This window comes from Lonchura striata, chromosome 3, assembly GCF_050655825.1.
Source record: "Lonchura striata isolate lonStrDom1 chromosome 3, ASM5065582v1, whole genome shotgun sequence".
Classification (NCBI taxonomy): domain Eukaryota; kingdom Metazoa; phylum Chordata; class Aves; order Passeriformes; family Estrildidae; genus Lonchura; species Lonchura striata.
The window spans coordinates 44,899,975-44,925,791 of NC_140705.1; the positions used below are offsets into that span (position 1 = coordinate 44,899,975).

A 25,817-nucleotide genomic window follows, 5' to 3' on the forward strand; every position below is an offset into this window, starting at 1 on the left:
AGGCAGCGCGGCGCGCGGCCGGGATCCCGCCGGAGGTGGCTCGCTCGCTGGGATGCACGCACGGTATTCCCGCCGTCCTGTTTGGTGCGGGCCTGGGGGATTCTGCGGTCTATCGCAGCAGGCTATGGAGCGCCGATGGCTGGCGGCAGCCGGGGGTGAAGCAGTCCTGGGATGTGTCCTAAGCGAGCGCGTCAGCGGGAGCGGAAGGACCGTCGGTGCTAGCGAAACGCATCCCGTCACACTTGGGATGGAGGAGAGATGGGAGGGGCGGGGAAATCCCCGTAATATTCACATTGAGCCACAGTTCAGCGGTGTTTTTATCCAGATTAATTCCAGGGGATTTTTTTAAATCCCAGTTGTGCAGGAGCTGATGAACCTGGAGAAGAGAAGGCTCGGGGGGAATCTTGGCCGCGCATATATCCGGACATTTATTTGTGCCTAGAAGGAAGGTGCAGTGAGGATGGAGCCAGGATGTTCTCGGTGGTGCTCAGTGCCGGTATCAGAGGCGTGGGACTCAAACTGAAACACAGGAGCTTCCCTCTGAACATCAGGAAGCACGTTTTTTACTGTGGGGGTGACCAAGCGCTGGCACGGGTTGCCCAGGGAGGTTGTGGACTTGCTATCCTTGGGGATGCTCAAAAGCTGCCTGGACACGGGGCAGCCTGGGTAGCTGTCTCCGGGTGGTCCTGCTTGAGGAGGGGGGGGTTTGGACCAGAGGATCTCCAGAAGTCCGTGCCAAACTCAGCCGTTCTGTGATTAAGTGTAATTTGCCACTAAAGAGGCTGGTATTGCTGCTTGCCTTGCTTTTCCTGCAGAGGCAAAAAGAAAGAAGCTGCTGTTGATAAATTTATATTTTCAGCCAAGTCAGTTCCTTGATCCAGTTCACCTCTTGGCAGTGAAGAGGAGAAGAAAACAAGTGCAGAACTGTTTGCAGCTGTCACATTGAAGCACTAAAATTTTGAGTGTACAGAAAGGCAAAAGAATACTTGGGAGTAAATTAGAAACAGGACATTGGGCCTACATAGGGGCTTGCATAATTATTTTTAACTTCTCATGTACACATTTCCCACTCTAAAATTCGGATGTCAAAACTGAAGTTAAATGCAGAATGAGATTCTCTTATGCCACAGAAAGACACAGAAACCACTTCTGAGTCTAGGAACAGAGCCTGGGCAGGTTCACCAACACCATTCATCTTCAGCTTTCTTCTTTGTACAGAATCTGATTTCTTTATCCGCCATCGCTTTTTCTTCTGGAACAGTTTCTTTAAAACGTGCATTTACCTGTACCTTTGAAGGAAGACTGGTCTCTTTTTTTCCCATAAAATCCTTTCTGCAAGGAGGCTGCATTGCCATTGTTCAGGAGGGTGGACAGGCCTGGACTGCTTCATGCAGCTTCTTCCTCCAGGCCTTTGGCACCCTCGTGAACAATGCATCTGCTGAAATCAGCACTACCTGTAATAAATATGAGTCTTGACTTCTCTAAGCACTTGAGGCCTCCACCCACCATAACTGATGGGTTCAAAGAAAATAGTTCTTCCAGTGCTTTTTATGTTGTTGAAGGGATTTTTTTTGTTTGTTTCTTCTGTTTTTTACATTAGCTACCAGTTCAGCTTCCCATCCCATTCTGTTGTCACTCATTATGGTCTCCCATTTTCCCATGAATGGGCATGTCACATCTGTTTGCTTTATTTCTATCTATATTTTGATCTCCAGAAGATGGCTAGATCTTATTTTTCCCATCATGAGTTGTTGGGTGCCTCTGACAATGACAACATACATCCAAGATCATAAGAGTGAACCAGATTCAGAGCTGGAGCTTTGGTGTTTTAGACTTTGGTACAGCTGTATTCACACACTGAATGCCAAGATTGATTGAAAGTCACAGCACTGCCTTTTATCTTTTAGAAGCTGTTTTTTCCACTGGCTCCAAATGAACTCTGGCTACAGGAAACAGATTGTGAAACTGGCTCCAAGGCCTAAACTTCAGATTTCAGCCCTTTGTTTTATAGATTTTAATGTAGTACTTAGGGAATAGCAATGAGGATGGCTTTATTTTTTTTCCAAACCAAATCTCTGCAGTTTTATGATACCAGGTCAGGCTTCTTTATGCACTGCAAGACATTGTGGAAATCAAGGTCAGAGGCTACCAGTGGAATTAATCAGAGCCCAAAGTTAGGGCAATGTGTTTGTTTGATTTGTGTGTTCACTGACTGCAGTTAATATGCTTGTTTTTGATCCCTAAAGAACGGATAAGAGAGAGGCAGAATTATGAAGGAAACAATCTGGCAACTCATCCAGAATTGCAGCAGTTGAGTTTTCAAAATGATAAGCTGAAGAAAAACAAATTTGTGGCTGTTTTAAATCTCAGTATTTCCTTCCTTCATGATTTATCAACTTCCTTTTTTTTTTTTTTAAACTAGATAAGGACTTCTATAGCCTTCTTTAGACTTCTATAGCAGATGACATCCAACAGCAGAATTATTTTTGAAAATACAATGTCTAGTAATAGTATTCATGTTCTTTCTAAGATACAAGATCTAAAATACATTATATTTAGTTTTAAAAGTTCATTCCAGTTTCTGTATGTCACAAAAGAGCACTTTTCTCAAGCATGCATTTAGTCAAATACTGGAGAACTAATAATAACACAGTAAAACTTGTGCAGTCTAGAAGGAACTGCTTTTTAAATTAAATTCCTTCAACTGTTTTCCTTTACACTTGATTTTCTTAAGGCTTACTTCATTCCAATTGCTAAATACCTAAATACTTGGATGAGTCTTCAAAAAGTTCACCCACCCTTTTTAGATCTGTGTTTTGGCATGTTGCCACAATAAATGGTACTCCAGATTAAAATGCATTTTCCTTCACAACTACCCTCTGAGAAAACAAAGTTCTGTGACTCCTGTTTTGCAAAGAGACACCAAAAGGCCGGAGGCTGCTCCTCTACTGCCTTTGAACCCAAGCACCAAGTTTGGTGTCAAGTCCAAGCCATTTTGTCTAGGAGATGTGGCCTTTTTTTGCTTCTGAGCATGTGTTTGTACATCTAATCTGTTTTGCCCTATTATGTGTTGCAGGTGTACATTTGCACCAAACCCTGCCACCCTGCCTCCTTAGAGGTCACAAATACAGCAGAGATGGTTAAATTAAACACCAGCTTCTTCTTAGGAGACCAAATCTTCCATGCAGCAAGTCTGTGGAGTAGTTTAAGCTGGGGAGTGGGTTGCTTTGAGAAGAGCTGGGCTATGAACTAGAACTAGGCCAGAACTACAGGCCACTTAAAGTCCTGCTGGACGTTGACAGCTCTCTAACTATACTTCACTGCATCTACTCCACTGTATAAATGTAACCTGAAACACTGAGAACTAGGAAAACAGTATGGGTAAACTGAAAGTGCAGTTCTGAAAAACTCCTCTGAGCAGCCACCTGAACTCTTGTTATTCTGTTTCTGGATAGAAATGTTTAGAATTTCCCCAGCCTGGGCACCTTGCAACCTGTCTCCTCTTTGTTCCCATTTGTGGTCTAGGAAGTAGGTGGAGCAGCTCTAAGAGAGCTGAGTGGAACCTCTCCAAGCCCAGCAAGTCAGGGTCTTCTGTCCTAGGCACAGATGGCTTCAGTGCCTGCCAGAATTTGCTAGAGTGCTCACCTTCAGTACTGTAACCTGGGGATTGAAGAATTGCCTTTTAGCTCAAAGGCATTTATATTAACACCTCCTAACTATCAGGAGAGTGTCCCAGGTGCTCAGGAGGATTGCAAAACAAAAGGGAACCATTCATCACCTGGCTTGTTGAATTTGTGCCCTACTGGAAGGGATGGCAAATGAGTGGCACTAGTGTGAAGTAGAAGAGACACAGGGATCTGTAGACAGTTATTCCTGGTTTCTGATCACTTTTCCCAGGCCAGTGCTGTTTTTTTATCCAGGAACTGTTTACTACAGAAATGCATAAATTAACCCCAGGACCCGTTTTGATGATTGAACTAGATAGAACTCCTTGTTTTACTCTGTCTTTTTCCTCAGCTGTCTTGTCCTTGTTCGAGCCTCACATGCTTTTTGGAGCAGGGTCATAACTTCAAACGAAAAGGTGGTGACTCCCTGTTTCCTTCCTGCTCTTCCTCCTCCCAGTCTAGCATGGTGGTCAGGGATGAGGCATGAATGCTCCCCAGGAACTCCCACTTCCTGGCCAATGCTCTGACCACTGGGTAGCAGCACAGAGAAGGTGGACACTGTTTCCTCCAGCTGCACTTTAAAAGAAAAGGAACATTGCTTATTGGGAATTTTATATCTGCTGACAGCCCAAAAGGCCTTTTAAGCGCCTTTGGCAAGCTGTTAACACCGACCTTGGTGTTTTCCAGCAATAACACAAAGAAAAATGCTGTGACCAGCAGCCACATGAACTGAAGTCACAGACCAGAAAAGCTACAGAGACTCTTTATTCATTGTTTTAAAGAATAGGTTTTGGCACTCACTGGTAAAAGAGGACTCCAAATTCTGAGTCCAAAGAAGATAAAGGTGCCAAGCACCAGGGTGGGACTTCACCCACGTCTGTATTCATAGAGTTTCCTCATCCTGAAACAAAGCTCTTGTTAGCTCCTCACTGAGCTTGTTGCTTGTTTTGGATCTATACCTGCATTTCTTTTTCATGCAGGGGATGTAAGCCTGTCATTACCACACAGCCCCAAGGCTGAAAGGCTCATGTATCCTGAAACATCAGTCCCTTATTAGTCCAAATCCTCTGATTTATTAAGGTCACACAGAAAGGCAAGAATGTAAGTCAAGAACCTAGAGATCCACTAAATTTTCTTCATATATGCATAACTATTTGCATTCAGAAACTGCACATAGTTAACAGGGAAAAAATGCCTATTAAAAACTTTATAATCAATTGAAGTTAGTTTTCTGCCTGCAGCATTGCACAGGATTTTGTAGCACTTTAGTCAGATTTGCTTTTTCTGTATCTCCAAAGCCGTGCAAGTTTAAATATACAGATTATATGAAACAAGTAATGCCTTTGACAGTTTTAAGTTTCCCCAGGCAACTCAGGGCAGAAGTAGTGAAAAAACCATTTCTAGACAAACTATTTGGCATTAATACCTAGAATATTGTGACTGAGAATGTATGCAATGAGAATGTTAGAATTGCTATGATTATTCTGAGTCATGTAAACTGGTGATATTTTTAAAAATCATTCTTCAACAAAATAGGTCTCCAAAATAGGTCTCCAAGATTGAAGAGTTACTTGAGGAGTTGCTTTCATTTTTTCTGCATATTTAAAGGCAACTATTTCAGACAAAATATGATTTTGGGAATAATTTCTTGCCTGGAGTGAACCTTATCTTTTCCTTTTCCTTGCTAACTTTTTTTTTCCTCATTCTGTTTCTTAGGCTGCCTGATGTACAAATGCAGAATGGAGTTTTTTGTTCCTTTCCAGGTGCCTAGCTATCGGCACCACAGGAATATATGAAAAACATGTAGGCGTGGTAGTTGGTAGAAAGAGACAAATCCTACGAATAATTACCCTCTTTGTGTTTCTCTGCTCATCCATGTCAAGCTTTTGTGGTTATCTGTCTAAAATCTGCCTCCTACTCCATCTTCAGGCTAGGTTAAAGGATAGTGGATGAAGAGACTGACACTTTCCCTGAGAAAGTATTGATAAAAACAGAAGTTTACTTTAAAAATAAATTCTGAAGCAACAGTGGGGACACAATCTGTGTCTTTCATCTGCCTAGAGGGCAAGTTACAATGTTCAAAACCATCTTTCAGTGATACCATTAAATATTTGAGATATAAAAGGTGAAAATTATCATGCAGTAAAAGTGTTTACTGTGAATGAGTCAACACCTGCAATAATCACCCCCTACCATCTTATATTTCTTCACTATGATTGTCATTTCAACCTACCCTTATATTTGCCCTGCCCTACCCTAATATGCGTTTTCCTTTTTGCATTTGCCTTTCTAATATCTAATTATTCTGCCTGTGCAGAGATATAGTCCTTTATACTGGCATGAGTTACCCTTGAAAACCTTCCCTTTACACGACAGCAAACCTTCCTCTTTTTTTTTTTTTTTTTTTTTTTTTTTTTTTTTTTTTTTTCCAAGGGTGTATTGCCAAAGCCAGTAATTTCTTTCTGCCTTCCAATTTATCAGGACACACCAAAATAAAGAAACTACATATGGAAGACTGTGGGGGATGGCATCAGCAGGAAATAACGGGACAGAAAAAGTAGCCTTTTCCATTCTTCACATAGAGTACTGAGAAGAACACCTTAGATCTCCACATTAGTCAGTATACTAAGGGCAAGCAGGATCTCTGGATTTTAAGTATAAAAAGAATAAACTTGATTGTTAATCTTGGTGATGGCGGGGGGGCAAGTGGGTATTTTTACTTTGAAAAAAATCCTAGCTTTTTGTACTAGAAGAGGGAGTAGGACAAAAGGAATACCAAATGGCAAAGGGCAAGAAACAAAGCAATAGGATCATGTAAATCCAATAAAGAGAGGAGATGAGGGACAAACCCCAAATGTAACAGAAGGTAAATGAAAGAAGAGGAACAGAACTGTGGGTGAAATGAGGAAGAGTATTAGTGATGATTTATAGTATTTGGGTTTTGTTTGATGCTTATTACAAAAATATTATGTTTAATTACTTTGGTCAGATTGAAGATATATAAATGTAATTATTTTGATAGCACTGTATTACAGGCTAAATGTTTTCATGCTAAGATAGCAATTATTTCTAGGTAGGAATTTGCAGTCTTGTTCCTCTAAAGTTCAGTTATCATCTGCACATAGAGGTTAAAGCAATTTACACCAACTTGATTTCCCCACCAAGGGTTGATCGTGAGTGTATCATGTGCTTTTGGATGAAGGCCCAGGTGGATGAGGAATTTGGTCTGCTGCACTCATAGAAGAAAACAGCCAAACTCTAATAATATTTTGACCCAAGTTTGCATGCTTGATGCACTGCCAGGTTAGAATCCTTTCCCCAGAAATTGTTTAAAAATCACAATTTTTTTTTTATTTACTAGGTTGTTTCTTTACCTTGATCACAAAATAATCATGTAACTCATTCTGCTTTCTTTCTTCCTCTTTTTTATTTTTTGTTTGTATTCTTGTTCTCTCTTTTCTCTGTAACAAACAGGAACTAGAGAAATATCAGTGTAAATGCTTAGAAATTAAATGCTGACATAGTGAAAAGTCTTAAGAGTTTTGGGCGTTTGTTGGGTTGTTTATGGTTTGGAGTTTTTTGTATTAAAATGCCAGGTTTTATCCTACTTAACAATACATACGATGTCATGAGAAAACAGAGAATGCCATTTCTTTTCCTTTTCTTCCAAGAATGAAAAACAATGATTGTATGAAAGTTCTGTGTAGCACTTGATACTCCGAACGGATGGTCTTTGCTACAGTAGTATCAAAGAAGAGACTGGAAATTTAACCTTTTATGTATCCAGTTCTGAGACTGCCAGTGTGTCTTGCAGTTTGTGCAAAAAACTGCCACCCATGGATTTGGCTGTGTCAGTTTTTCAAAACACTCCCAGGTTCCTTAATTTCTCTAATAAATTTTTGCCATTTTTTATGGACTTATTTAAAGTGGAAGTTGACAAAACTTAAAAAACACATTTAAATGCTTTATTGATTCAGTGAGGTTTCACTTCTTCTTAGTTCTGCAGCTGCTACCATTTCATGTCTAACCCACTTAAATTAAAAGAGACATGGAAGTATCAGCTGCTTAGATATGTCCTGAGCATTGTCATGTGTGTCAGTCTGATTAAAGTGGTTGTGTCAGGATGCTAGAGACTGGGTGTTCCCAGAACAACAATGCAATTTGCCCACAACATTATTTATTTCTTTTTTTTCCTCTGTGTAAGGGCTGTTCTTTGTCTGCTGGGAATAAGGCTGAGTGTTGCAGCATAGCTAGTACAGCTGACCAAGCTTTTCTCCCAGTTCTCAAAGGAAAGTGAAAGGGGAAAAAATACACTAGTTTAGATTGTGTCACAAAAATGGCTTCTCACATAACCATTAGCCAGCAAGACTTGGCTCAAGTAGACAAGGCAGCAGCCAGAATTTTGGGAGCTTCTTGGTATTGCCTGTGTTTGGGCAGTTCTTTAGACCTTCTCTTATGTCAGATAAACTGAATCAATCTTTGGTTCCTCTAAGACTTGGTTTTCAGTTATCAAAAAAAAAAAAAAAAAAAAAAAACAAAAAAAAACCCCACAATAAATTGTGCATGCCGGTAGGTCAGGCCAGAAGATAGGTATCTTTGTATTTCTTTCTGAAAAATGCTTTGATCTCCTTTTTATTTTTCCTCTTTAAAGGTTTTCTAACATCATCTCTTTCTTTGGTTCTAAAAGGTTGCCATCACAGCAATTTGAATGAACCAGTGTCCCTGTGAGATAGCAAACATCAGAGAATTTAGTGGAAGTATCCCTTAATTATCACATTATTAATTTAGTGTGTCTTTTGGGAGACTGTTAAGCCAGGATTATTCCTTGAGTCTGTAATTATTTACATGTGGGAAAAGCTTTTCCATATGCTGCTTTACAACATGAGACGTAATTGTATGTGTGGCAAAATGTTTCTGAACTTTTCACTTGAGGAGCCTTTTTTTGAAACTTTGTAATGCAGTGGCTTGCATTCAAGGGGGAGAAACACAGGGGAAGGGTGGAGGATGATGAAGAAGTCATAAGTGGTCTTTCTGTAACATTTGGGATTTCAGATGTGTTCAATAATTCTTCACTGTTAGTATACTTGCTTGGGCCAGACAGCAGTAACTAAAATGTCAATTGATTTTTACAGCAGCCCAATCCAGTACTCTGGAATTTACTGCAGGCCATATTCAGCAAAAGTAAATAGAAATGGTATAAAGGTAAATGGTATTTTAGATTAATCTGATGAAATGGGAAATTTTCTGTTTATCTTAAGGTACCAAACTCCAGTTTGCTTGCTGTTTTCTGAGTCATGAATGTCACATATACAGGGATGGACCTGGTGGGCTTGCTCCCCAGCGTACTTTATGCAAGCTCACTCTCAGCCTGCATGTGATGCTGAGCCAAGAGGCAGAAGTGGTCCCATGGAAGGGACCAGCCCTTCTCATGCTCACATCCCCAGGGCTGAGCGCTCCAGCTGCAGCAAGGCAAGAGGTGGACAGAGTATTTGCATTAATGCAGTGCTGTCACAGAGCTAATGTGCTGTGCCTGGCATCGTGCACCATGCACACGGTTTCAAATGTGTGGCACAGAACTCCATGAGCTTCCTAGCTCAGACCTGGAGAAAAACATAGCTGGCTTTCCCAGGCTGATGTTTAATCACAGAATATTCATGGCAGGGACCCATGGACGCAACACAGTTACCCATGCTTGATGCAGCCGGTGTTGGAACCAGTTACTCTGTATTTTTCAGGGTAAAATAACACCGGGTGTCTGAGCATTGCTACTGCATCCACCAACACACGCTGTGCTTTTTCCCATTAAAAAACCCAAAGGGCCATTGTTGACTCCAGATACGACCTGCACAGCACAAGTGCTTCACCCTGCTCACCACAGCAGTGTAGGCTGCTGAGGTGGGAATGAGGCATTTCTTCCTTCTTCCCCTCCCCTCTGCATGTAACTGGGGTATTTGGTCAGCCTCTGTTTAATATGCATACCTCTCTCTTGGCTCTTGCCCAAACTCAAAGGAGTGCACTGCTTTCCTCAACCAAGGGCTTGTCTAAACAACGATATTCTGGCTGCTTTAATGAGTGTTGTTGTGCTAAATGCCCCTAAGCCTTGTGGAGTTACGTTAGTACAGACATTACTGTTTGGGAAGCAATATCTGCTTTGAAGCACCTCTCTAGGGCTGTGTACGAGGTATCCATGGCAATAGCACCATGGAATAAGAGAGTGATTTAAGCTTGCTGAATAAGACTTTTTAAAAAGCAAACCTGGTTGAGATGGTTTTATAGAAGCTTAAATACTTGGGGGGGGAAGTTGTGGTAGGACAGTTGCCGCTCAAGCATACGTCAAACTACTTAATTATTTCCTGATATGTTTCTTGTTGCAGTGGGCTGGAAGTGGCCATGATGTTTAGTGATGTCTTGGTGGTGTAGAGTGACCTGGTCCTTTTCCTGGTGTTCATGTCTTTACCTGAGGTCTGCATTGGTGTAGACATTCCTCCTGTGCAGTTTGGTTGCTATAAACTCTGTTTACCTGCTGAGATATTAGGACTTGTCTACACCAGAGCACCTCAACCAGGGTAATTATGCTGACACAGCCTCAAAGCACTATAGCAACCATGCCCTCAGCTGATCCACACAGCCTCTGTATCTGAGGAAGCTGTGGTAAAGCAGGGCGTCCCTAACTGTGTCTGCAGCAGAATTTCTGCAAACACAGGTGTCTCGGTCCTGTGGTGTTTTCTTTCACACCCTTTGCTGAGCCTGTGCTCTTAGGAGCAGCTTGGGGAGCTCCCCCCACCAGCTGGAGGGTGTTTATTTTCACATTAAAGTTGTGGGGTTTTTGTGCTGAAGCCCACTCGGGATTAGCTGAATCACCACCACCAGGCAGGTGAGCTGGCCTCTTCTCTTTCACTTCCCTTTGGTTTCACTTGCAGAACTAAAGGGGTTTTATTTCCCTTTCTGCTAAATAGGTGTCCCCCATGCCTCCCCCACCTTTGTATTACTGAGCTTGTCCACAAACTCTCAAATATTCTGCTTCTTTATTCCCTCCTTTTTTCATTATTTGATTCAGACCACTGCTCTCCTTACAACTGTCCACAGACCCATCTCCTTGGAAACAGCAGAAACTTGTGTATGTGAAAGTAATAAGGAAAGCAATTGATGTGTAGCTGTGCAGGCATGCAGGGGAGCCATGCTCCACTGGAGGATGTTGGAAAAGCGAGTCTCCACTTAGGCTGACTGCCAGAAGGTTGGATGGTGTAAGCAAAAACCACCTTCTTCCTCTGCTGTTTCCAAAGTTGCCTTTTATTCACAGTGATGGTAGGAAAATTCTTGCTTGTGCATATGCTCACTTTTATGGACTTTTTTTTACAAGTCTTTTTCATCACCAATGTGAAGGGGTTGAATAGCAGCAGGAAAATTTTTACGTATTGCTTATCTTATTTTCTGGAACTCCTTGCTGATGCACTGTGCCATGCCAGGGCTATCTCCTCTCATGTCTTGGCCCTGACCACCTCTGTGGCCACAGGACTTTCTCATCCATGTTTTGAAGTTTCTGCTGCTCCTTCTGCTGCTTTGTGCCTTTCACTGCCATTGCCCATTGTGCTGTTGGACATGGTTGATAAACCTGGCCAGCTGTTATGGTCAGCTGGCTGGTCTTTCCCAGTCCTTAAGGACAGAGGTAGGGAGGCCCATGAACAGCTTTTGTGGCCACGAATGTGATGGGGTCACCAGACAGTGATCCACCTCTTCCAAATGATGGTGGGCTACCTGACTGTCTGCTGCTGCCTACCCAGCACTGAGACCTTGTGGCCTGGCCTTGACTAAGATGGCAGCAGGGCCCCATGGACAAATCTTTGGAAAAGACCTGTGGCACAAGGGTAATCTAGATAGACTCCCTCTTTGGGACCGAGTGGGGCTGCTCTGAATAGTGTGACCTCGGGGGTGTTAGCGCACAAAAGTGGTGATGGCTGGGAGGCCCCAAGTCAAGCAAGCCCTCATGAAGAGTTGCTCATGTCTGTGATGACAGTTTGGAGGAAGAAAGAAGGATTTCTGCTTGCCTTCAGTATAGTGCATACCTTGAAGAGGCAGTGTGTCTGGAAGATTTTTTGTTTGTTTGTTTTTTATACAGCCTTTGGAACAGGCTGTAAGAGCTGCAAGTGCTCCTAGAAACATTTTTGTTACTGTAAACTTTTTCCCTTGTTTGCCACCTAGTATGAATGGCTTCTCCTGGTGTGTGCTTCATCAGCAGGCTCTAGTCTTGGTCTCTTTCTTCCTTGTGTTACTAAATACCTCCTTTGGGTGATTGTCTTGGGGACTAGCATCTGTAAATAGCCTTACTCAGGTAGGAAGACTGTACTAGTTGCATGCTTTGTATTTTAAACACAAGTGATACAACAATCATAATTCTTATATCACTGATCCTTCAAATAAGCTGTTTTTCTATTAGCTGAAGCTGTATAGACTCTTTGCTTCTTACACTGTACCAAAAGCAATGCTTGATTCTACTTTGATAGGTAACTGCAGGATGATTTCAAACTTGCTTTGACTTCCTAGAGGTTGTATTAGCCTAAAGCACTTTCTGCACATTTCAGTGTCCATGTCTTGAGTATCAAGAAATATTTCTACTTGACAGGGTGTGAACTGTCTCAAATGTGCTTCTCATAAAACAAAGAATGTGAAGGGGTGGAACACAAAGGGAGTGAAGAAACAGGACTTAATACATGCGCCTGATAATGGAGATAATACTGAGGATATTGCATATTAAATATCCTCCTGTTATCTCAACACTAAATGAGGAGAACTTTATTAGGTAATAAGGGTTCATTATTTACTGTATGTAATTTGGTTTTACATCCAAAAAGATGGGAAGAGGAGCACTAAGGAGACAGCACTATGGAAACAGGCTGTAAAACCTGGAATGTTTGCTCTGCAGGGAGCACTTAGAGTTAAGACATTGAAGTCTGTAAAACAGTTAGTAGAAAATGCTCTTGATACTTGGGTTTTTAAAGTACAAAAAATAGCATAAGTTATTAGAAAGCACCTAGAAAAATCTTGGAAAATTTTGGTCGGTCAAAGTGAGCTGTGTTTTTTAGTGTTACGAAAGATATTGTTTTGGAACTGCATTAAAAGGCAGGGTTCTTCTGGTGGGGTGTGGATATTATTATTGTTGATCTTGTTGTTATTACTATTATTATTATTTTGGTGTACATTATCTGGTTTGATATAAACAGAGCCAGGAACAACCCAGTGACATACTTCTGAAAAAAAGGCCTTTTAAAGAAATAATGTCATTAAATGTCTCTCTACAGGCTATGGATACTGAATCAAAGAACAGTTTCATAGGAAGTTTTCTTCAACCACCAGATTGGAGGTTTCCTGCAGCCTTTGTTTGTGTAGAATCAAAGTTGGCAGCTGCTGCTGGTGACAAGCCTTCTCTCCCAAATAACCAAGGTATAGCCAAAATATGTCCTTAAAACAGTCTTTTTAATTGTTCCATGTGAAATCTCTTGAGCAAGCTCCCCATCCTATTTGACTGAGTTCAATGACTTGCTGCAGTTATCAGTCTGACATTAAGACAGGATGTATATGTGTCCTGAGGGAGTAGTCTCCCTGAAGTCATACATCTAGAATGGAAACCTCTGCAAATCTTCTAACATCCTTGTAAACTTTGGCTTTGAAATTTGTTTAACTTAAAATCGTCAGACTTCCTCTTAAAGCAAGAGAGAATGCTTGAAACTCAGTAGAAGTAGTTCATGACTTCAAATGAAGTAAAAAAAAAGATCATTAGTATGGTGCAGTAACCTGAAAATGGCTTTGCATAGTGCCATTTGACTGCTTACAGCTTAAAATCACTTCTAAGGGCTTTTTTTTTTTTTTGGTGTTTTTTATTTTGTTTTTTCATTTTGTTTTGTTTGGGGTTTTTTGCATGGTATGTTTCCTTGGGAGAACTTTTGAACAGCTCAGACTCCCAGGAAAGTTAGCAGCATGAAAGTTAGTCCCTATGAAATATGGTTGTCATGTGCCTTAGTGACTACTCTCTGGAGCTCACAAGGCAACTGCTCGGTGGCTTAGCATATCTGGAGTGCCTGGGGAATCTTAAGTCCATACTTGGACTTACTATCATAGACAACTTTGCTACCTTGCACAGACATAGCCTATGAGTGTGCATGTGATCATTTTTCTTCACCTGAAAAATTAGTGATTTCTGTAGTTATCTTATTTCATACAGAGTTTGGGCTTTTTTGGATTGCAGTGATCAGTTTAGTGCTATGTAGCTAAGTGGTTAAGGAAATGTTTGTCATGACAATAGAAAGATGGAAAAGGTGGTCCCACTTCATCCTTCTGCTTTCTGGTATTTCCTTTTTGGTTTGTTTTGAGTTTTTTGTTTGATGTTTGTTTGGCTTTTTGCTGTTTTATGGTTTGGTTTGGGGTTTTTTTGTTTGTTTTTAATGGATCTGTGACAATATGGTGAAAGTTGTTACAGAGGTAGCAATATTTGATGGTATTCTTTTGATGAGAGAGTTTGGAATAAAGAAACTGTCAATTATAAAATGTGAGAAAATAAGCCCCTGACATGTTGCAGGACATGGCTTAAGCTTCCACAGATGTGTATGCTTTATGCGAGCTAGCAGACTTTTTCTTGTAGCTGAAATTGCAGCTTTTATTTTTGGTATAATTCAACACATACTGATTTGAGGCTGAAAACAAAATCTTCCAGACTGGTTTCCATGGTTTAAAGAATCATCAAATACAAGATAACAAGATATTAGATGTTGAAACATTACCATTTGAAACAATAAAGTATTTAACAATGTATCCTTTGCTAAATTGTCCTTTTTATCTACTTTCTCCCCCTGTTGTGAGCATGCTTTCTCTTTTTAATCTGTCCAGGCCAGTTGCCTTACCCTAAAAACTTATGACCTCACTTGGGTGCCTGTGATCTCTGCTTCTATTTAAAGACAAGGCCCAAGGGTTTATTATATTCTACTTGCTTATTTTTGTGCTTGCTGCCATTTGGAGTGAAAATAGTTTTGCTTATAGGGCCGGAGCTTCATACCTCAGTTAATGCAGGAAATACATCCATTTTCTCCCATTTATGTTCTGCGTATGTTAGTGTACAGCTGGGGAATATTATTAATTTTGGGAGTGATACTAGGAAGAAAATCCAGGTAGTATATTTCAATGTGAAGTATTTTCTAATAATGATAATCATCATCAAATAGGAGCTGTTACTTAAGGCGTAGCTGTTGTGTTGTTTGCTAGCTGTAGTGGCAGCCCTGAAAGCTCTGCAGGAAAAGATCCGCCACCTAGAGCTGGAGAAGTCACAGGCTGAAGATAAACTGTGCAGCCTCTCCAGAGCAGCTGCTCAGTACAAGAAGATCTTAGAGCACAAATCCTACGAGAAGGATGCAGCACATCAAGAGCTGATGCAACAGAGGAAAGGTATTTCTTTGGAGTGATAAGGTGTAGCCACAGCAACACTAAGACTGTATAATCCAGGGAGTGTTTTGTCTTGAAAAACTGCTAATTAGTGCAACTTCCTTTAATTTTTTGCTTCAGAACTGAGGAGGGACAGGAGCTTGATAATTGTGGATCAAGTTGAGGTATTTTTTACATATATCAACCAAGTATTACATAAGCCATAAAGCAATTTTAAAGACTAATGATGTTTCAGGTGGTAAGTTTACTCCTACAATAAGCAAGCAGCTGCTTACATAACACTGCTAGCTTGAGAAAAGATAGAAGAAGAGAAGATTCTCCTTTCTCAGATTCTGGTTAGGTATCTGCTGATACAAATCAAAGTTACTGCAGTGCTCATGCCTTTGGAATTAGACACTAGCTTTGGAAAAACATTTTGATTTTAATGTCTTATATATAACATACATTTTAACCTCATTACTTGTACAGACTAACAAAACTGTTCTTGCGTGTTTTGAAGCCAGAGAATTCTTCAATGATATGACAGTGGCTAAATCTGTAGCTCTCTTTGCTGTACTGAATGTCTTGTTTCTTTCTGTAGATTCATATATGCAGTTAAATGCAGCACAATCCCGCTGCTCCCTGCTGGAGAAACAGCTGGATTACATGAGAAAGATGGTTTCCAGTGCAGAACTGGAAAAGAAAATGATTTTAGAACAACAGGTGAAGTCCTTTAGCATAATAACGAAGTAGTGACTTAGTTCAAAGGTATAGAAATGTGCAGGATCTGAAGTTTTTTGTAGTCATTGTTTTTCCTGAGGTCTGCTCAGGCTGTTAGCAAACAGAAGCAATTTAGTGTATGGCTGATGACAACTGTTCAATGAATTGTATGAAAAGCTCCCTGGGTGGAACTCCTAATGAGCAAAGCCATGCTAATACTTGCACACTTGGTAGACAAAAAAGCTGCTGGAAGCTTAAGTCGTCTTTGTTTGCCTGGTATTTTTCATCACTTTGCAATTTAAAAAATATGGAATTTAAACTAATTAAACACCTTTATTCTGGTGTGGGGTGGTTTGGTGGGGTTTTTTTTCTGTCTGAAACAATTTCAGTCAGTTGCCAATTCCATTCTTGCTTATTTTCTCCAGGCTCAGCTTCAGAAAGAGGAAGATCAGAACCGGTTGGAACTGCATGCAAAACTTGAAAAGCTTGAAATGCTAGAAAAAGAGTGTCTTAAAGTTACTGCTGCTCAGAGAATTGCTCAAGTAAGTTGCACAGAATGACAATCTGAAAGTCATTTGGTATCATTTTATGGCATACTATTAATAGTGCTAAGTTTTGTAAAAGTTACCTCTGTTGAAGCATATCTGACTGAATGCCACGTTGGCTTCGTGTGCATGAGTCTTTTTTCAGTCTGGGCTTTAAAAATTCATACTGTCCAGTTTTATCCTCATATTACAATTGTGAGCTCCTCCAGACTTCTGATTCAGCATGACAATTTGAAGTGGGACTTAGCATTCTTGCCTTCAAATTCAGGACAAGATCAAACACTTAGAAGAAAAGCTGTGTAAAGAAGAGCATCGGCATAAGCTAATACAAGACAAAACTACTCAGGTAGACTGAAAATATTTTATCTTATGTTTTAGTACTGAAGAAAGCTATTCTCTCTGTTCAAAATGCCCTTCTTGTTTTATTACATTTTAACTCCTCATGTTCATTACCCAGGCAGAACTGCTGGAATAATTTATAAGCTACATATTAGAAAGCTTGCCAGGTGTGTTTTGTATCTCAATGAAGAAAGGTTCTACTTGGGTTTGTATTACTGATACAGTTCATCAGCCTCAACACTGCTCTAAGTGACGCAGGTGGAAAATTAATTTCTAGAAAATCTGTAACTGAATCGGGTTAACTTAATTTTCAGTAACTCAAAAATGTCACATATGAAACCATATGAGGTTGGCTATTATGTTTGTTTTCCTCTCTTTGTTAAGATCTGTAGAAATCTAATACATAGGGCTGAACTTGGAAAATCCTTAATCTGTGATGTGTTGTTCATCAAATGAGATCTTGTATAATTCATTATTCTGTGAAGCCATAATCGGTTTGTTGGGCCAGCATCCATCTGAGAGAGGAGTATTTGCAAAGAGAGCAAAATGATGAAACCTTTTGTTAAAGGGGCAAGGCATTCCAAACCTCACTTTGTGCTTAAGTAGCAACCAGCTTGAAAGAGAGACCAATTGTGGGGGAATTCCCTTGGGGTGAGGTGGGGGCTGCAGTGCTGAAGAGTAATATTGGAAAGTAAGCAAAGTTGATGCCTTAATTTAATTAATTAGTGCTGTCAGCTCTTACACTTCATCCAAGGATGATGGGTTTTCATCAACCCAGGAAGCTTTAAATAACATGCAGATTTGCAGCCCAGATGTCTGACCATCTCCAGAATCCAGCAGAATGACACAGTGGAAAACTTGTAGATTTTTGGTTTCTTGCTTAGACTGCATACTGCTGCAGAGCAAAAGGCCTAGTACAGAGATTTTATCTTCTGAGAAACATAGTAAGAATGACTCTCCCAGAGCAGATAGTCTAAACATTTGGTCAAGAAAGGACTTAGATGCAGTAAACTGAGTCCTAAAGTAGTGTTAGTACCATCTTAATACACTGCAGGATGGATTTAGGTCTGTTGGATCTGAGCTGGGAAGCACAGGGTGTGGTGTAGTTCACTTCCTCTTGATGACAGAAAAGACAGAATATTCTCACTTTAGTGGTGGACCTCCAGCATTGTTTAGCTGGAACTGTAACACATGGCAAAACAGTCCTTGTCCTGTGTTTAATTGGGGATGATTATCATCCTGTTTATCATGGGCCTTGATAGCAATTTTGAACCACCAAGTAGTATAAGGTCCAGCAGGTTTGACCTTAATGTAACACAGACAGTCCTCAGATTGTAGGAGTCAAATGTTCATATAATTTGGATTTTATGATCAGATCCTCAGCATGTGGCAGGATTGGCTTATCTCAGTTGCTGGTTGTCACAGTGGAAAAATACAGCTGCTGCTGCAACTGAATATGAAAATGAGGAATACTAAGAGCTGCAAGATCTGCCTGATACCCCACCTTCCTAGTAATCTGTTCAGGTTTTAAGAGTAGCTTATGCCTTCCAAGGACAATTAATAGTGCCCTTAATTGGTTCTTATCCATGCATGAAAGAGAATTAATTTAACCTTGCTATTTCACACTTCTAATATCACATTAAATGGCTGTTTTCTTTTTTGCTTATTGCCACAGCTTCAAACAGGATTTGATATAAACAGAGTTTTGATGTCTTCAGTAACATCTCAACATGAACCTGAAAAGGCAAATGGGAAGAACAAAAAACTTAGGAAGGTAATGTGGAAATTTTATTAGCATATTATTGCTGATAGCATCTGACTCGCACAGACTGGAATTTGTGAAAAACAGTGATGTAAGAGGCACTTGATTCATCTGCTGCACTTTACTTCTAAAGTGACAAACAGTGCTGAATAACTCTTTTTAGCCTCTTTTTTCTTTCCTTCATTAATTAAAATGGTACTGTGGCTGGTAGGACATCACAGGAAAACCTTCCCTTATCAGCTTGACAGTTACCTCTGTTAAAATCTTGCTGCCGTCCCCCATGTCCTGTCTTAGCTCCCTTTCAGTTTACCTGGGAAAAATTGTTTCCAAAGGAGTTTTGGCTCAGCATCTTAAGGTGGTGTGTTCTGGAGGCATTCCTGAAATCAAGAGAATTTATTTTGCAACATATGTTACAGATCAGTTAAAATTTTGCAACTGTGGTTTTGAAAACTTAAGTAAATAGGTTCAATTCCTTTAATGTTAGCCTAATTGTTAAACAATCTCCCACATGCATATGGAATAAAATTTACTTGTGTCAGCTATTGGAAAGTCTTATTTGTTACACATACAGGAGGGATTTTTTTTTTTTTTAACCAGAAGAAAACTGAGGTGATGCATTTCACTTTGTATTTACTTGAATTTTACTTACTGAAAAAAAGGTTTAAGATTGTACTCTTGAGTTAGCAGATTGGAATTTTTTCTTATATTTTCTTATGGCAGAGAAATCCTACAATGAAGAAAATGCAGCTTTCACAATTATATGTAAAGGCTGGTGAACTACCTTTTGTGGCTGGGAAGGTAGGTGAAAACCACTGTTGTCACTAAAGTGACATCTACAGTTTGAGTAAGGCTGTGTAGTAGTTAATTACTTCTGTAAGCCGCTGATCTTTCTTCTTTAAGTCTGTCAGCTCCAGCCACTCTGTCAGTGCAAACGTACAGAGTGTGCTGCACATTATGAAGCATCGCAATCCCTGTGTCTCATCACGAGCACAAAGAGGAGCTACAGCTGGGATTTCAGGGCACAGTGCACTTACAAAATCTGTATCCTCTTGTTCCACATCACCCACTGCCACCAGGAGCTTTTCAGACCTTCTGCTGGCCTTTCAAGACAAGCTGGGCCAAATGAGCTCGTGAGTACCCATTGTTGGTGTTGTGTAAACGTGACTTCAGCAGTAGCCCTGAGAAGTGGCGAGGTGCTGTAGTCGAGCCCAGCCTGTTTTTGTTATAGGACTGCTTGTTGACAGAATGACCCAAGCAGGCTTGACTAGTAGGATTTTTCTCATTCAAAAAATTCTTTCTATCCTGGTGTTTCACTGGTCTTGTTTTTCTGCCTCCACAGCCTGTATTTAAACAAGCTGCTACTGAAGTAGCAGCTACAGCAAATGATAAGCCTTTCAGACCTGTGCTTCTTAGACATTTTAAACATTTTCTGAGATATACAGAGTAAATCAAAATTTTTCTCCTGGAGAAGGCTGCAAAGCTGGTGCTGATATTGAGTAGGCCTGCAGGATACAGTCAGTCTGGTTGGTGGAATGGGTTAGTACAGCTCTGGCATGAACAGTCCTGTCACAACATCTCTCCTGTTCCTTTGTACTCACTCCATGTTCTTTCCTTACCTGTGTACCTGCTGGGTCTTTGTGCTGAGTCAGTCTGGTGCTCGTACCCTTTACTTGTTGATAGCAGAACTTGCTGATCCTGTAAGGGGTTGTGAAAGAGGGATGGTCTCCTGCCAGAAAATGGGCAGGGTGTGGAAGAAGCTAACACTTTAGATGGGAGTGTATGTATCTTTCTAGCCATGCAAGTAAATGTGGATTACAACCTGTTGTGTTCTTAGGCATCTTCCCATTAATGCAGGCTTGTGGGACTGTGGGCCAAAGCTCTGTAGCTGGTCGTAGCAGACATGTCAACATGATGAGCTGTCATTTGAACAGAGGAGGATGTACTGATTAAACCAGTTAGGATGTTGATGCTGATTTGAAATCCTTGATGTGGTAAAATTTAAACTGGCAAGCAATCTAGTGTTCAAAAAGCAATGTCTAGCTTACTCTTGGCAGTTCAAGGACAATTTTGTTTTTAATATAGCAACAACAAGTTGCTTCAATGAAACTGTCAAGGAGAAGCCATTAGTCAGAAGTCAGAAAAGAAGCTCTGACCTTTGTAAAGGGATTACTTATCTAAGAGGGGATCTCTGGCTTCAACTTGTTCAGGTATCTGGGTATCAAAATCTACACAGTTTCTTTTACTTAATCTAGTTAGTTTAATTAAACAGCCCACTTTGCTGTAGATCTTTTTGAGTAGAATATTTGAATTTGAGTAATTTGTGAGAAAAATTGTAACTTGAATGTACTAATTTAAAAAATCCTTCCATGTATTACACTAAGCCTTCAAAGTCTGTGCTAAATTGGCAGGAAGTGAAAATGTACTGCATAGCTGCTGTTCACTTTTCATTTTTCACACTGTTACATATGTAGTTGTTATGCCTGTGGGAAGAAGGAGAAGTAAGATGGACATCAGCTAAAAATTTGTAATGAGAAAATCAGACTCACAGGAAAACCTTTTCCCTTTCTCATGTTAATATATTCCAGATTAATGTGTATTGTGTCAGAATGGAAATAATGCTAAATCTCTGTACTCTGCACGAAATGACTAGGAACTCCTGCAGGAAGAAATCCTAGAGACTGTATCATGAATACTTAGATTGCCATTCTTTAATAGTGAGCATCAAGAACTTCTGGAGCAGATACGGGAGACTCAAGACTCCCAAGCTCATGAAGACCTGGAACAGGAGCTGGATTGCCTCATAAAACAAATGGAGATGAAAGAAAAACAAATATCCAAGCTGAAAAAGCATCAGGCTACTGTAAGAATGAAATGTAAACTCTCTAGCTACTAACATTTTTGTTGAAACGCTGCCACAACTCTGCCTCCTGTTGTCATCAGCTAGAATGTCACTGCAATGTTTCAAGCCAGGATGTTCCAGTATGTGTGATTATAATTAGACTGCTGGTTCATATTTTTGTACCTACAATTTCTTCATTTGATCAAGAAAAAGTGCTAGTACTTACAACTGCCAGTTATGAATATATGCTGGTGGGAAAGCTTCCTGCCCTGTGGCAGTTCTGCAGTACAGAGCTCAGTTGCACTGTCTGTCACTTCTGCTCACCATGTTAAGACAAACTGTTGAAATTTCATTTCTTTATATCCTATCCCTCAGGGGAATGAGAAAATAGAAGCTGTAATTTCTGTACAGACAGGATTAAATGTCTTTTATATTACTGAAACTTTGAAGCTTTTTTTGTTAACTAGTCTGTTGACCAGAGCTTCTCCAAAATCATAGCTGGGCAAGCCTTTCAGTTTTCTTTAACCTTTAAACTGCCAACATTCTCTCAGTATTTAGTTTAGAGCCATAGATAACAACTTTTCATACATGCCCATATAAAATCCCTCTTCTGTAGTTGAACAGCCTAACTCTTTTGTAGCAATTTGGTTTGGGCATATGATTAAACATTCAATCCATAGTTCAGTCTGATTGTTTCTGTTTTTTCATCTTATGTTTCAAGATAAATACTCACCTGAGAACTTTGCTTATACAGGAAACAGAACAAAATTCAGTGTGAGACCTTATGAAAAGAGGAGGATATAGTTAATTTAAATCAGTTTTATTCATATTCATATTCATATTCATATTCATATTCATATTCATATTCATTTTTAATGGATTTTACTTCCTTAAACTTTTTATTGTCCATGTAATTGCAAGCATAGAGATGCTTTATGTCATAGCAGACATGTCAGACTTGCATATTAGCAATATGGACAAAGGGCATTGACTGCTGAGTTCTCACTGCCTCTCTTGGCAGTGTCAGCTGTTTTTTCTTTTTGATAAAACTCTTATATTCTTGAAGACCCAACAATTAAGGTGTTCTCTTTTCCTCAAAATCTTGCTGTTTTCATCCTCAGGAACCTAAGCCACTGGGCAACAACTGCACCTTGGTTTCTTTCTTTTGTATATCTTTATGGCCACAGTTTGTTTTGGGATGATGAAGAGTAGCACCTACAATGCGGTGCAACCTTGTTGTCATCTTTGCCTCTTACCAGTGTGCAGATCTTCTGGCAAGTACTCCATGCTCTGGTACAGCCTGGTCAGAGCACACCCTTAGGGTCTTGCTGTAAATAGTAGTGTCTGTATGATTACTGTCCATGCATATATCAATACAGGCCATTCCTCTAACTCCCTGGCCTGTATTTTTTTTTTTTTCTGGTGCTTTTGCACACAGACATTTCCATTTGTATTTTATACAGGCCAGTCTTAATATTTCTAACGCTTATTTCTTTTTTGAGAACCTGCCATACTAAAAGTGCCATGCTAATCTCTGTGTTTCACAGTTAATAATATGTTCTAGAAAGCAATTAAAGTTAATTATTTTTAGAAATGGACTTAAAGCCTAAATTGGCATTTGGAATGCTTCCAGCCTAATTTTATCTTTGGGAAGTGACCTTTTCATGCCAAGTGCAAGTCAAGGCTCATTATTTGACATTTAAAAACATTCTTTAGCAATTAACCCTATTTATTCTGTTTTCCATTTTTGTTAAGGAGGCTTCAAAATAAGCTTCTTAGATCCAGTAACTGATAATTAACAGCATACGTTTTAGAGGTTTATTGTTTTTTTAGAAGTTTATTGCTTTTTTTTATTAGGGTAGTACAATCTGAAATGGAAATAAACTGTTGTAAATATAGATTATTAAGAGATGATGTTCCAGCTGTCTCAATAAAGCATTTTTATATTAAGAGTGATGGGATTCAACAACTAGTTAAGTGTGGGTGAGGTCATTTTTCTGTGGTGGTTTCTTTATGGGCAAGGTCAGTTTTCTGTTAAGTGAGACAAGTGTGCAAGGTTACAAAGATTAAACTTTTCTTTTTTTTAAAATGTCTCTTAGTCATCTGTAGTTTGGAGTTCAGTAGAAGTCCAGTCATCTCTACAGCTGTGGGTCTTTGGAGTATGTAACATGCTAATTAGTAATTTTTTTTTTTTCCTAGGTGCAGAAATTAAAGAGAAAAACTCAGAAATTGAAGCAAGGGGCAACTCATGTCGAACTAAAGTGTGATGAACAAAAGGAAGCAAATGAGATTGCAGTCACTGTAAAGGAAAGTATTTCTAAACCTTGTCCCCGACAGAAGAGCAGAAGTTCTCTTCAGCTGCTAAAAGCTGTGCAGCAACTTCAGCTATCTCTGAAAAAAGATTATGTCATCTAAGAAGAAGAGTTCTGAAGTTTGTTATGTTTGAAGTTTTTGAAGTTGTCTGACATGTAATAAATTTTTAGTTGCACAAAATACCTCTTAAACTGGATACAGTAGACATGTACATTCTAAACTGCCTACTCTCCAGCAGGTCAGTTTGTTCACCTTAGAATTAATTTTCATGTAGTGTAGCTATAACTCAACTACACTTCCTTGTAATGAAGTGTTTTAATGGACTAATCAAATGTTACTATTTGTTAACTTCTCAAATAAAATTTTATACTTCTTTTACACTGTATGTGATCTTTCATGTCCTATTTCCCTGGCTACCAAGGAGGTATTCAGAGCTTGCTTTTCTAGAATGACTTGTGCTAGTCTTCTGTACAAATAAAAACAAAGGTGTTCCTTTCTCTAATAACTGAATTTTCAGATCACTGTGAATGAGGAAGAATAAGTATTTATATATGTTTTCATTATTATTATTACTATTTTAGAAACTCTATTGACAGTGTTAGGGACAGCTGGGGTCTAGAAGCACAACCCATGACCTGGTTTAGCCACGAGAGTATGGGAGTGTTCTTGATATGTGCGTGGGAGAGGCCACTGCCAAGTGCTTGAGTGCTTATCTTCTCTTTAATAGAACCTGCTTCTAGAACAGTATACAGTGACTGAGCAGGAGACTGTCATAGAGGATTCCTTCAGCTGTGTACCTGTTACCAATCTTCTTATTTATGAATTATTTCTAGCTTAGAAAAGTGCTTTGTATGTTTAAAGCTGCTTAGACAAAATTCAAAGCATGGTATTTTTTTGTGGTGCAGATAGCTTTTCTGAGATAGTTTATGCACTTCTAAATGCTGGAATCACTGATACTGGTAGGGATAGGGTACATAAATCTCTCTGGCTCCCTCTGTACCTCGACCTCATCTTTTTGTTGACTACAGAATCCTGGGGAGAGGGTGTTATTTTGGAGCTGGAGAAGCAGGGCCCTGGTTCCCCACTTGGGCAGAAGCTGTGGTGGAGAGCTGCAACTTTGGATCTATCAACCAGATACTGAATGGGGCAGTCTTTCAATGATGGCAGCATTGAATAGTGAGTCTTCAAAATGTGTGTACTGACAGGGGCTGTGCAGCCCCAGAAAAAAATTTGTGTTTGCCCTGCTGTCGGGTGAGTGGCTGAGAGATCCAACCCAGATACAAAGAAACTGTATCCCAAACCAGTTTTATTGCTTGAAGAAAAGCATAAAGTTTTTTTTCAGACTGTATCTTGGGAGGGAGGAGTAGGGTAGGAGGTCAGGTTGTGTATTTATCTATTAGCATATTCACAGTTCGAGGCAGTTATCAGTCATGTAAAATAAATCTTCAAAGAAATATCTGTCAGAGAATAATTGTCTAGAAGCTGCATTAGGAAGGTGAGCTTGTGCACAACTGTGGTGAAGTTCAGCTCCATGAGAATTAGGCAGATCACAGTGAATTTTGCTGGGATCAAATGCTTCATGTCTTTATGCTTCAAAAATGTTCTGGCCTAGAACTCCATAAACATACATTTGGAGAAAGCACAGTGGTCAGAGCAGGCTTCTTCACAAGAACAATATGTTTTTGGCTTAGTAAGTGCTTACTCTATTATTTTGCAAATCCCTGTTTTGATTTATATCCTGCATGTTTTTGTTTTCTTCTCAGATGAAACTGTATCTATCTTTTTTTTTATTAATGGTTTGGATCTAGCTTTGCAAGGGAGCAGACAAAAACACACAGTCATTCCAAAAAAAAGACTTATCAGTTATTTATTTGAGATCTGGGTTCTTTTGCGCCAAGTTATCCAAAATTGCAGCAACAGGCTTTATTGGTATTTGAATCAAGGGTTGTATTTTATGGTTAGATATCAAGGAAAGCAAACAAAAGATGTAGGCCAAACTGTGTGATTAAAAATACAGACCAACAAATTGCATCCAACAATAGTTGATTTTCCTGTTGCTAATGTATGCTAGCATGATTTAATGGCTTGTTACTTGAGCCTGCTGGAAAGACTTTGTCCAAGTACAAAAGATATTCAGTTTGAGCATGTGTGTTACAATCTTCTAAATAGTAAAGCTGGAGCTTGGACTAGCTATAAATCCAGTGTGTTCTGGGAATAGAAGCTGGCAA

At 39.7% G+C, this 25,817-nt stretch overlaps 1 protein-coding gene across 12 annotated transcripts; it reads left to right on the forward strand.

Annotated features, from left to right (window-relative positions):
* On the forward strand, positions 1–23,974 carry CEP57L1 (centrosomal protein 57 like 1). Of its 12 annotated transcripts, XM_085574982.1 has the most exons (12): positions 1–63; positions 357–10,539; positions 12,962–13,103; positions 14,916–15,095; positions 15,673–15,794; positions 16,217–16,333; positions 16,605–16,682; positions 18,351–18,449; positions 19,158–19,235; positions 19,338–19,567; positions 21,153–21,297; positions 23,476–23,974. In XM_085574982.1, exons 3-12 carry the CDS (start codon positions 12,965–12,967, stop codon positions 23,689–23,691), a joined length of 1,404 nt encoding a protein of 467 aa, XP_085431108.1. In that variant the 5' UTR covers positions 1–63; positions 357–10,539; positions 12,962–12,964; the 3' UTR covers positions 23,692–23,974. The 12 variants fall into 12 exon arrangements, with proteins under 12 accessions (XP_085431108.1, XP_085431106.1, XP_021409460.3 ...); XM_085574980.1 differs by having other exon boundaries at positions 1–10,539; XM_021553785.3 differs by lacking the exon at positions 357–10,539 and having other exon boundaries at positions 1–84.
* The last annotated feature ends 1,843 nt before the right edge of the window (positions 23,975–25,817 follow it).